The sequence below is a fragment of the Osmerus mordax genome, chromosome 12 (genome assembly GCF_038355195.1).
Source record: "Osmerus mordax isolate fOsmMor3 chromosome 12, fOsmMor3.pri, whole genome shotgun sequence".
Taxonomy (NCBI): domain Eukaryota; kingdom Metazoa; phylum Chordata; class Actinopteri; order Osmeriformes; family Osmeridae; genus Osmerus; species Osmerus mordax.
The window spans coordinates 10,560,051-10,572,617 of NC_090061.1; the positions used below are offsets into that span (position 1 = coordinate 10,560,051).

Here is a 12,567-nt window from a genome sequence, read left to right on the forward strand (position 1 = left end):
TCTGTCTCTTTCAACTCCTGGAATGCAAAGAGAGGAAAGAGATATGGGACGACAAAAGGGAACTGCCTAGAATACGGTATCCAATCATGGCACTGGTCCCAGGTACTTGAGTTGAAAAGCTCTGGGACATATTGGTGTTTATTTGATAAAGAAATGTCTAACCTAGTTTGTGCTGTTTAGAGTGACCTACGCACATTCCTCCAACCTCACCAAAAGTCACCATGACGCACCAGCTGATGTGAGCTTTATTTGCGTACAGTACTGCACACTAGTTTGTGGGATAAACACAGCGACTGGAGCACAGAAGCTAGAGCACCCTCCCCCTGTTCTGCCAGACTTCCCAGACTCCCCTACTCCTCCACACCTGCTCTGCCTCCACCAGGGGCTGTAATGGTGCACTTTACAACTTCACTATGAATCACTGCCATGGGAGTTTACAGACACCACCCAGCCCAAATGTAACCCAGTTTCTGCAGCTATCAATCAGAGGGATGCTCTCCAGGCTCGCCATCTGTCTTAGGAAACACCAGTTCAGAGCAGGGATCCGGGCCTCAATGGCAGACGGGAGGAAATGGCCGAATCTCACTCTCTCAAGGATTAGGGGTCACAGAAAGTAAACTTTTCTTTTTCTTTTTTCCATTCTCTGGAGCTGGTTCAATTTATATTCCTAATCGACGCGGGCTGTTTTTACCTTCTAGCATTAACACCTACTTTGAAAGCAGCTGTCTAGTTTAAAAAGGGGCCATACATGTGACATTCATAAACAACTAGACTGGATCCCTGTCATATCGGGGGGCAGAGATGAAGATGATTAAACTAATGACAGCCATAATCAGGGAGAGCCGTGAGAGAGACTTATTAACACGTGGTGGGTCTTTCCCTCCCCAAACGAGGCTGTGAGTGATGAGAGTCGGCCTCGTTTGCGTGAGCGCAGATCTGGCCCGCTGATTGATAACACTGCCCAGGAGACAACTGTGATCAGTGATGTGGTGCCTCACGGTGAGGTGACCTACAGTGCGCTGGTAATAACAGGAGCTCAATCTGCCCTATCTCTCTGCCTGGCTCTCTATCTGTAACTTTATCTCTCTAATACAGTGTACAGGTTACATGGGAGGGGGTTTAGGGTGAGTGCATTAAGGAGACATAGTCTGTAATCACATTTTGCTGAAGGTAGTGATTTGAGAGAAGGAGAAATAAGGGGAGGAGACGGCCATGTGCCTGTGTGACTCACCGGTAGAGTTTTCTTGAGGCCGCAGCGCAGGAACTCGTTGCGTAAATGTATCCTGAAGTCCAGATCGTCGGGGGAAGTGACCAAGGCGTTGATGAGCTGCATACAGGCCACCTGTGGTAGGCACCACACCATACACACACGCGCGCACGCACGCACACACAGAAGAAAAGAAGCTACATAAAATGGATTCATGGTAAAAGCATGAATCAGTATGGTGATGAATTGCACAGGGCTGCTAGTGAAATGTGGGCATGATGTGGTCATTATCCTGTACTTTTTCAAGGGGTGTTGAATCGAAACATGTCCATGGAAACTCTGTCAAATGTGTATGTTTTGGGGGATAGGGGAGAAGACCCTGGAACCTTCTGTTTGTGCAGAAAGAGAATGACAAAATAGGGTACACGGAGCTGAGAAGAGCAAACGCCAAAGGTCCAGGAAATGCATTAACCACATGTACATTTTACATAGATTTATTGGATTTGGGCGGTGGCTTGGGGGAGGCGGAGGGGAAGGGAAAGAGCTGATGGGTCTTAACGGGCTGTAATGTGGCTCCAGGGAGGAGCGTCAGGACATGACGGAGTGTTCCTCTGACAGCAGATCAATGGGAAGCTGAAACATTCCTGTGATCGACAAGTGAAAAGTAGTCCTTCAAAAGCCCGACCCTGGCGTTCATTTTGGCCTGCATCTTTTATTAACGGCCGTAGGGATGCAGTCACTGGCTCGTTTTTCCACACTGGTTCCTGCTGTAAGTGTTTCTTTCTGCACGTGTGAAAGCACACACACACACACAGTCACATCTCCCATAAACACACACACACACACACACTCAGGCACACACATAAACACATAAGACAAAAAAACAGACACAAAAAGGCACAAACAGATTCACAAACACGCACGCACACTTACACACAGACACAATATCTTAATTTATCGGCATTGCTCTTATTGTCCTTTAATACCCAACCCATAGCCTGAGAGGATACAGCTAGTGGGGGATCTGCCTGACAGAGGGGAATAATAGCCATCTGGAAGCAACAGCACTGGTTTGTTTTTTGTGTGTTTTATTCCCATTCGGTAGCCGCAGGACAGTGAAATTGAACAGGTTTGTATTAATCCTTTGGAGTCAGAGAACGTGTTGTTATGCTTCATGAGAACATGTCAGTGCTAATGGGGACTCTGTACACAGACATATGGGCCAGGCCTGCTGGGCCTACAGAGCGCTGTAGAACCACTCCAAGGCTTCTCTCCCTGTCTGTCTGTCTCTGCACCATCCAAGCCGACCCACAGGACGTGGCTGGAGGCTGGAGTGTATGCCAATGGTGTCAGGCCCCAGATACACTGCAGACCTCTGCATGCTTCAGTGGGGTCTGGAGAGGCCTGGAGTCAGAGCTGGGCACTGAAGCATGAAGTTGTACCCTCCAGAGACTCAAAGAGCAGGAATCCTCCCTCGAAAACGTCTACAACTTCACCGGGTTCTGCTCACTTCCATCTTTCCTCAGATCTGGCAAAGCTGTGGAGTCTGGTTGAATGGATCAGCCCAACGGAGGTACGGAGCAATCGCATCGTCTCTCCTCCCGCACACCGATATGTTGTGCAATCAGTGGCTGCCAACTCACCTAAGCCATGTTTGTGAAGCCATTTTGGTGTAATGGATGAGGTTGTTTTTGGTGTTGGCTGTATGTGAGGTTTGGCTATGTCAAACGTGGCGAGCTAATGCTCCACGCGCGCTGCAGCGCTGCCATGGGAGGGTTCTTACAGAGTAATTAAAAGTGGCACTGCTGGGACGGTTTAAAGTTGGGATGCCGGCTTTCACTCTGTGGCGGAGCAGCGCCTGAACCGCGGCAAAAACACATTTTAATCACATTAGCGGAGTCAAGCTCTGCAACCCATCACAGGTTTGGAAGCGGGGAAAAAAAGTGTTTAATTCCTTTGAACCTTCTGCATCAGCAAGGTATTTTAATTTACTTCACAATTAGCAGCGGTTCTTTTCATTAGCTGCAATTTTTACAGGAGGAAAACAAGGCCTTGCAATCAAAAGGGTTCCATCCCTCCCTCACTTTCTATCCGTCTCCATATTGCTTTTTTTTTCTTTCTACACTTCCTTAAACAGGCCCTATTACACTCCAAATCACTTCACCAATTCCCAAATTGGAAAAGTATTTTTACTAAGTTTTGTTTACCAGCAAAAACAAGAATGAAAAGAAAGAAAACAACCACATATCATGGAAGGCAGAATAAAATGAGAAGGTGTTAGAGGGTGATGAAAAACAGCAGAAATAGACAGGTGCATTGCTGCATGGTTGCCCTTTCCCACTGGGTCCTCAGAGACCCAACTCAACCCCACAAAGAAAAAGCTGGAAAAATTTTGTTACGAGGCAGAAGAAAAAACAAAACAATGACACAAAGAGGGAAGATGAAATCCCAAGAAGACAACATCTCTCTCCCGGTCTATGTTATTTCCAGTGTCCTCTCACATAGAGGTTTCAGTACAGCTAGCAGGTGCAGATGATTAAGGCAGGAGGCACACCTGGAACATTCAAATAGCTGGTGGTGGGCTCTCGTCACACACCACAGGCGCCGGGGGTTGACAAGCGGACAAGGAGCCAGTAGGGGAGGCTGAGGGGACGTCTGTACGAGTCGACAGAGCCTCAGCTACAATGGACCCCAGAGTGACAGAGCTGTCAATTTCAACCTGGCCCCTAATATCAAGCACCAGACCTGAAGACAAGAGGCTATTTGTGTGAATGACACCAAATAGAGCTGAATAATTCTGTTCATTGCACAAGGAATAGCCCCTGTGACTTGACTTTTCGATTGCTTACTGTGCATAGATACGGTATGTAAAACATTGTGTTCCCCACAGCTGAACCAACTTCATTGTTGTAGATGACAAGTACCTATGAAAGTGGTCCAGTTGATGTTCACTGCATCTGTCACCACAGTAACCACAAGCTATGCTAGAGTTTGACAGTCATTGTGTTTGACCGTTGAGCCATAACTTTCCATTATCCGGTGAAATGAAAAGCGATGCAATTACATATTCTGAGAATGTGTGTGATGGGCATTGTGCATTGGGGAAAATCTTTTCATCCAGGGGTTAGCCTCTGTGTGTGTGTGCATGTGTGTGTGCATGTGTGTGTGCATGTGTGTGTGTGTGCATATTGACCTGGAGCTGCTGGGCCTCGTGGTTCTCCAGTCCCTCCACTATCGGAGCAAACCTCTCCTTGTTATTCCTCTCTGCTGCAATCGTCATGGCAGCCAGGATCTTTTCCAAGCTGAGGAAGAAAAAAAGAAGACAGGATGCCGAGAGAAAGTCAGCAAACACCTTCACTGTCGCGGCAACAGGACATTTACTTGCTATTACAACCTCGACCCCGTCCATCGCCTCCTTTCACCCAAGTCCTTGGCCAGACATTCAGCAGTGACCCAACCTTGAGGGGCCAGACTCTTTGTCTGCAACACTGTCATTTATAGGTAATCTAATATAGCTGCTTTGCTATTCACTTCGGAAATGCTAGAAGAAAAGAAGATTGTTTTGATGACGTAATTTATGGACACAAATTCTGGAATGCGATTTGATGTCAAGGAAAGGTTAGAGGATTTAAAACACCGATTGTTTGAGGAAACAAATGAATATGCTCACAAGGGCTCAGGGCAAATTGGACAATCAGACAAAAACAAAATAAGTTTGTTCCGAGTAAAACAATTTCAACGTCCTGCACACCGAAAATAAGGTGCAGCTCTAGAAATGAGGGAGTTTAAACGGGCAAATATATATTGATTGTAGTCGTTATTTGTGTTGCACCATACTTTCTATCTCTCTTGCACGCACAACCACGCTGGAAATGCAACATTTTTTTGTCTCGCCTTCATCTGCTATACACAGGAGAGACAACAACAAAGGCGAGACAAGACTTCTCATTCTCTCAGTCTGTCTCCCCACCACTCCCCCTTCTTTCTCTCTCCTTCTCCCCCTACCCTCTCTCTCTCTCCCCCTACTCCCTCTCTCCCCCTACTCGCCCTCTCCCCCTCTCCCCCTCTCCCCCTCTCCCTCTCTCCCTCTCTCCCTCTCTCCCTCTCTCTCTCTCTCTCTCTCTCTCTCTCTCTCTCTCTCTCTCTCTCTCTCTCTCTCTCTCTCTCTCCCCCTACTCCCTCCCTCTCTCTCCCCTACTCCCTCCCCCCCCCCTCTCTCTCTCTCTCTCTCTCTCTCTCTCTCCCTCTCACCCCACGTCTCTGTCGCTGCTCCCCCCTTTCCATCCAGGACGTGCTGAAGCGTAGCAGTCCCAAGGGATGCAGGATGGCTCACAAGCCAGCCGCGGCTATGATCCTCCCCTGTTCCAAAATAGACTGGCTCTGGAGCGCAGTGCGTGGGGAGGGGGAGAGGGCGCTATGCAGGGGATGTCCCCATCTAACCACAAGTCCCTCGATGACAGGATGGCACTGTCTGAAGTCGTGGTGACAAGCTCTGTAGATTTAATGAGATTTCGTCATCATGGATGGCCTTGGTCAGAATTAGTTTAGCTTTGATATGAACTTTGCTGTTTTCATTTCAACAGGGAAACTCCTTGTGTAGGATTTTCAAGATTAGGGGCGATGACCCACTGTCAACTGCAGCAAAGATGTCTGGAACACATCTGAAATACAGCCAGCTTCCTATGTGACGGCAGTGATGAAGATAGAGACATGCGGGTGGGGCGGGGGGTTATATACTGGGTTACTTTAAAGCCAGTTCAAACAGTGTATCTCCAGAGAACCTCGTCAGCTTAACCCCTTGTGTTCCTGCTTGATGCCCTCGCTAAGGATGTGTCACAAACATACATGTCAAGACTGAGTTTGCAAGTGAAGCCTCAGCTCTTTAGAGTGTCACTCAAAGGCACATTCTGAGACAGGCCTGTGATTGGCTGCGCTGATCTTCTGCAGAAGCGCTACCCATAGGACCCTATTTAGGGATAATCCACACACGTGTGTGTGTGTTCACAGGAAGGAGACAACTAGAAGATAATTGTAGGTGAGGAATCCTAACAGCCAACTGTACATAAAGACAGCTGGGGCAAAATCCTTAACCTATGATATGAATTTTGATAGACTGATAAACAAGAAGCATTTGAGCCTCTGAGATTGAGATTTGAGCCTCTCCATCAGTTGTGGGTTGGTTTTTGTTCTAGCGCTGCATGCAGACTAACTTTGCAGTCCCTTTGTTATTCTACTCTACCCCTGTGGCAGACACAATAAAAAATGCTCCCCTGGATTCAATTTATAATCTGTCAGCCAGTCTGTGTGTTCATGGTCAACTACATTGAACACTTAAATACATTACACAGCGCAAACAGCTAAATCAGAACATGTTAACTGACAGACTCCAATACATCTCACAGCCATTGCTGCTAACACAATGTGAGAGCCCCCAATGTGCAGTGTTGGAGCCAAGGAAATGCTGTCTCCAACTACAAATACACGGATATATATTTTAATCTGATTCTAGAGATGAGTGTGTTGTGTTTCCCAGGGAGAGAATAGTGGTTTGATTCCGCTGGTGACCGGAGACAGCCTAGGGGGAAGCAGAGGGAGCAGGTGTGTGAAGAACCGGACTTACATGTTCTCTTCACCTATGATGCACACCGCCGAGAGAATCTTGACGATCTCCGTCATCATGCTGGTCTGTTTGGGATCAATGGCCCTGGCCAGCAGCAACAGGCTCCGCTCGTCTCCCAGAATCCTTTGCAGACCATACTGTCGACATACGCGAGAGAAAAGAAATGAATTAAACAAGTCCATTGGGTGTCATTTAATGAGAGCATTTGCATTCATGGAGAACTTACTTGCGAGTTAAAAATGAACTATGCAAAGAACCTCTTAATATAAGTAATAGTTAGCCCTAATTCTCTTTTAAGGAGGGACAATGAGGCCAGAGGAAAATGGAGATTATGATAAATTAATCCAATTCAGGACAAGGCTGTGGGGACAAATATAGTCCTCTACCTTTAAATCTCTCTTCCCACTTGAGTTATGGGCAGAGTTGACCACATATGGGGATTAAGTAAAAGGGTAGCAATATCAATAGCTCATCCATCCTTGAACTATGTGCTACTTTCTAGAAATGAGACATTGCTGCCCAAAAAAAAAGAGAACAAAAAAAAGATCACCTAAAGAGTCGGAGACAATGTACTGAAAATGGCAAATTAGTTTCATGTTACTCTCCCAATTACAACACCTGTCACGGCTAGATAAGGAACCTGACAACCTGAACTACACAAGAAGGAAAGGAGGACATATATAAATTAACACTCATTCACTCTTCTGTCTCTCTCATTTCTATATACACACACACACATATATACGTACATATTTGATTTAGTTCATGAAACATCCCTAGCTACAGTTTCATACTGGAAATTATTACCAATAAGATTTGGCCACCTGAAGGAAATACCTACCATAAAAACATGCCTTCAACAATCCTTTTTTTTTTTACAAACCTTATTGTTCATGAAGGCCTTGAGGCATTGGATCAACTTGTGCTGGTTCCTTTTATCAATATTCTCTTGTCTGAAAGAAATACAAGCAAGAAGATATTATTTATTGCAGACTGTGGTGTGTAAAAAAGATATCTAGTGCATTGTGGAGATAGTGGAAAGAGCTGTCTTTGAAAGTTGTTAAAAAAGCTTACTGTTTTTTTTCAAGAAGCTTCTCCAAAGTGTCCAAAAGGAGGCCAAGTCCTTCATGTCCAAAGTTATTTACCCAACTAGAAGAGAGGACAGAGCACACACAGAGCCAGCAAAATAAGTACGGTTTGAGCTTCTGTAAATTCGAAATATTAAACCCTCTTTTCCTGTTGTCTTTGAGGCAATCAATAATTTCAGAATCAGAATGGGATTTATTCGCCATGAAAGTTTGCACAGACAAGGAATTTGTTTGGGCAGGAAGGTGCATACAATAAACATATAGGGACCTAAAATTTTAATATGTGGACTATCTATACTAAGGGTACATAAACTAGCAGTACTAAGTGGGATTAGAATTGAATTAAATATACAATAAAATAAAATATAAGTTGCCGTAAATTACAATATAAAAATACAAAAATACAAATATTACAAAAAATACAAATGTTTCAGCACACACTATAGAGTAAACAACTGGTAGGATGAATTCATTTTTCCAGGTTATTACTTTAGAGAAACTGTTTTCGAGACCAACCACCATAACTCAGCACAGTGCTTTTTCTGCGCTAATACTAAACTGTAGAATGTATATCTCACAGCCATTTACAGGCAAATGAACAGCCATCCATCTCAACTCCAGTTCCTGTGGTCTAGTCATTTGCTTCTTGGCCCCCTGCAGCCTGTGTACCAGCACCAACAGATTAAGAAATGCAAGAAAGATAACACTGTAATCGATAATGGATCGTGGGAGATAATTGGCTATAACCTACAGTGTATCAGGGGATGGGAAATGATCCAGTGCAGATGAGGCCGTTAGTCTGCGTGAGCTAGTCTGAGGAAAAGCGAGAAGAGCCTGGGCAGAGTCTGATCACCGCCACATTATGTCATTAGCATCGCTTGTTCTCAGCCTCCAACTGTCAATAAAACAAAACGCATGGAGCAATTTGTGCCACTAAAGGGCTATAATTCAATGATCTATTTCCCCTTTTTGACAATGGTTCGACACAATGATGGTCCACATATTAAAGTCATTTGTATTGACGCTGCTAGTCGGAGAAGACCCTCAATTAGCAGTGATATGCACCAGCCTGAGGCTGATGGACGGAGGTGAAAGGAGATATCTCTCTGGTCGGTGATGGAATTAGCGGTAAATTATAAACACCGTATGGCCTTCCAAACAATTACTCAAAATTCATTACTGGGTGCCGTGACCTAATTTGCAACATATTATCATTGATGTACAGTACATTATAATAATATGCTTTGTTAATAAAACAAAGCAGCATAATATTCAACATTTATAACTGTCTGTTTACAGAGGGCCTTTCCAGTTTAACGTTTGCCATTTTCTTTCTTTGCACCTAATGACAGATAATTGCATGCAAACATTGTTAAACCCAGAGAGCAAAAATGAGATCTCTGGAAAACAATCTAGTTTAAATAGTGTAAAGTACAATCCCGATGCTGCTCGTAAGAACACCCCACATTGAAATGGAGGTGGTTGGACCAAATGAGGAACGTGAGGCAACAAAGACTAACGAGAGGAGACACGGCTGGGGGAGCACAATTCACTAAATCCACAATCGGTGTTTATGCTCCATATTCACATCTGCGGGTCGTCTGTGAGAGCTTGGGAGATGAAGCCAATATTTGTGGAGAGGTATTGTGATTATTCCACTGTGTCGCTGTGTAACCTCAGATTCTGTGTAGAAGGGAAGGCTGAACACAACATGACACGACATACAAATGAGATTCATTGGCAGATCACAGTTCATACCTCTTTTGAATTAAAGCTAATCTAGGCAGCCCTAACATGGTAGTGTATTTTGACACAATCCCAGAAGTAGATTGAAACCAAACACCTTTTTTCCACACGTGACACCAGGCAAGGTTGAAGATGTTTCCATCAGCTGCCATGTTGCTAGTAGAGAGCAAAGGTAGGCTACTATTGTCTATCTACTCAACACTGACTGTCCATCTTCTCAACATGTACGGTCTATTGTCTCAACTCTGGGAAGCTTTTAGCTGTTGTCTTTGCTAAAACTGTTCATATGTTTGCCATTACTGTGTGATCTGGGTCTGGGATGGTTAGGTTTGTTTAACTATGATTGTTTAACTAAGAGATAGGAAGGCACTTGGGATAGATGGGATCCTATTCTTTCAGTACCATCTTCCCCACCTTAAATTGTGGCATGCATCCAAGGTTTTCATTAACTTGGGGGGGGAACTTGTTCATGAAATATTGATGGCTATAATCCTCCAGTTAAGTGCCACCAAATTGTGTTACTTTTCGCAATCATGTACATTCCGCAGGCAAAATGAAAAATTCATGGTCTGTCCTAGCGAGCCATTTTTTATCTATACTATTTCTGCTTGTTTGACGCAATTATGTTGTATTTATGTTAAGCGCCACAAAAGTTGAAATGATATGAGATGGTTTTACAGCCAAACCGTGGAGCAGATAAACAAGGTGTTAGTGATTTTCTCACTCAATACAGTAGGAAAACATAAGAAATAAGCTGGCATTTCATATACTCTAGCTCCAAAACAAAATAAATTATTTTACATTGTCCATAACTTTATATTTTGTTGTATTTGTCTATTCAACATATAAGAATAGTTGCGCTGTAATTTCAAATCAATCTGAACAAGAAGATTTTCTTTTGTTGAGATTAGATATTTTCTTCACAATATCTGAACAAGTAACCTGCTATTCTGAACCAATACGCTTTTGTGGGTGTGAATCCAATATGTCACTGACCTTGAATGGAATGTGTGTGCTGACAGGGGTACAGCTTCATAAATCATTTACCTCCAGACGTTTGGCTTGGGAAATACTTCAATACTGGGGTTTGAACAGTGTTTATATGCTACAAGTGACGGACTTACTAGAATGTTCTATGGCTGAATTTGACATGCATTTATCCTTTCTGTCTGACTGATGACTAACCATGTGCTGTGATGCTTACATGATGTCTATTGATATCAGCCAGTGGCCCAACATTGTTCATTCTTGTTTTGTTTATTCCATTGTGATGAGCTGGGGACTATTGTGTGGGAGCTGCATCTTTCATACTGGATTACACACTGGGCCATATCACTGCCTGGGCCATATCACTGCCCTCCACTGCCTCTCCTGGCCCATCTAGTGCCGCATTCCACCTGAGGCATGCAGACGCTCGCAACAAATAGCTCTCAACATCATAACCTGAAACCAAGCACAGCCTGGCTCAGTCGTTTGATTTTGCATTCTGAGAAGGGAAATAATTCAGCTTCAAATCAATGCAATGGCTTACTGAAACTACCAAAATAGAATATGCTAAATAAAGTGATGTACTGTATGGCAAACATTTGTGAGAATGTCTGAGAATGGTAGGTATATGATGAAAAACAAAATATGTAATGAATAAAAGTAGCAGTACAAAGATAAACTTGTGCAAGTTAAATGTAATTGCATAAAAAAGTCCCCTGAAGTTACCTCACTTCACATTTCAAAAATGCTAAAATTTACATTCATCATGTGGCCTTTAGGGCAGTTCATGGAGGAAATAAAAAAATAAATTGCATCAGTATCCTACAAATGCTGCCTAAAAGGTTATGAACTTTATAGCAAAAAGGACTGTGCAATAAATGGGATTACTGAACAGGAAATACATGAATCTGTTTGACAGTAATTAGCGTCATGGCGATTTTCCCTTGTTTCTCAAAGCTTGTTATATCTGCTGTTCCCGGTGGGCATCTAAAGTCTTAACCTATACACAGCAGGCCTGGAAAGGTCAATGAAAGAAAAACATGTGATTCACATGAAACTCTGAAAAATGTTATACAATATTTGTAATCCAGTTACAAAGTGGAGCTATTTCATTAAAAAAACGGTAGTAGTGGAGGGTAAAGGATTTTAAGATCACACACATATATTTGTATCTGCCATAACGCAACTGGTCAGTTGCCCTTCCATACATACACCTACAGTAAAGACATCCGCTAGACCTTCCCTTAATCCCTTAATTGACGACAGGACATGCGTCTGGCTCACTAAATCGACGTCCTTCCCTCTCAGAAAAATGATTGGGAGGGGAGATATTGTAATTATCCTTGCTGTACACCGTGACAGAGGGGGCACCCCAGCCTGCACACAGGCACAAGTACTTTCAGCAGTTTCAGTGAACAGAGTGTTGGTCTGCATGTGGCTGACTACAAAGCCATATTAACCTTCCCACTCGCAGAAGCAACAGTGGCAGCGCTGGAGATATTGGATTCCAGAGAGTGAGGCAGAGGCTAAAGCCGGTGGCACCCGCGGAGGACAATATTCCTGGTGTCAGCACCCTGCGAATGCGATTGGCTGTGTTGCTCCGAGCGCTGAAAGAACAGGGTCGGCATCGTTGAGAAGGACCACCCGGCGCTTCTAATGGCATTTGAGTCTCAGCAGGACCCCGAAAGCGGGGGTCTCACAATGACTGCACATCAAACGCACACCTAAATGAATGTTCCACTTTTTGCTGCTTTTGGATTGGAGGTTGAGAGGGGAGCCGTATAGTGGGGTGGTGGTGGTGGGGGGGGGGGGGGGGCAGGGGCAACTGAAGGAGGTTTGGTGAAGTAGCAACAACAAAAGTGCTGTAGGCAGCACATGTGTGTTTGTGTGCGTGTGTGGAGTGAATAGAAGAAGTCAAT

The 12,567-nt window shown here is 44.2% G+C and overlaps 1 protein-coding gene across 1 annotated transcript in view; it reads right to left on the minus strand.

Annotated features, from left to right (window-relative positions):
- Positions 1 to 12,567, minus strand: part of diaph2 (diaphanous-related formin 2) — a 360,351-nt gene that overhangs the window by 259,804 nt on the left and 87,980 nt on the right. Inside the window, exons 8-13 of the mRNA XM_067247259.1 lie at positions 7,902 to 7,976; positions 7,711 to 7,780; positions 6,828 to 6,964; positions 4,401 to 4,509; positions 1,232 to 1,342; positions 1 to 17 (exon numbers count right to left, since the gene is read on the minus strand). The exon at positions 1 to 17 is cut by the window's left edge and continues 96 nt beyond it. Coding sequence (XP_067103360.1) covers positions 1 to 17; positions 1,232 to 1,342; positions 4,401 to 4,509; positions 6,828 to 6,964; positions 7,711 to 7,780; positions 7,902 to 7,976 — 519 coding nt within the window. The remainder of the gene's footprint in view (positions 18 to 1,231; positions 1,343 to 4,400; positions 4,510 to 6,827; positions 6,965 to 7,710; positions 7,781 to 7,901; positions 7,977 to 12,567) is intronic.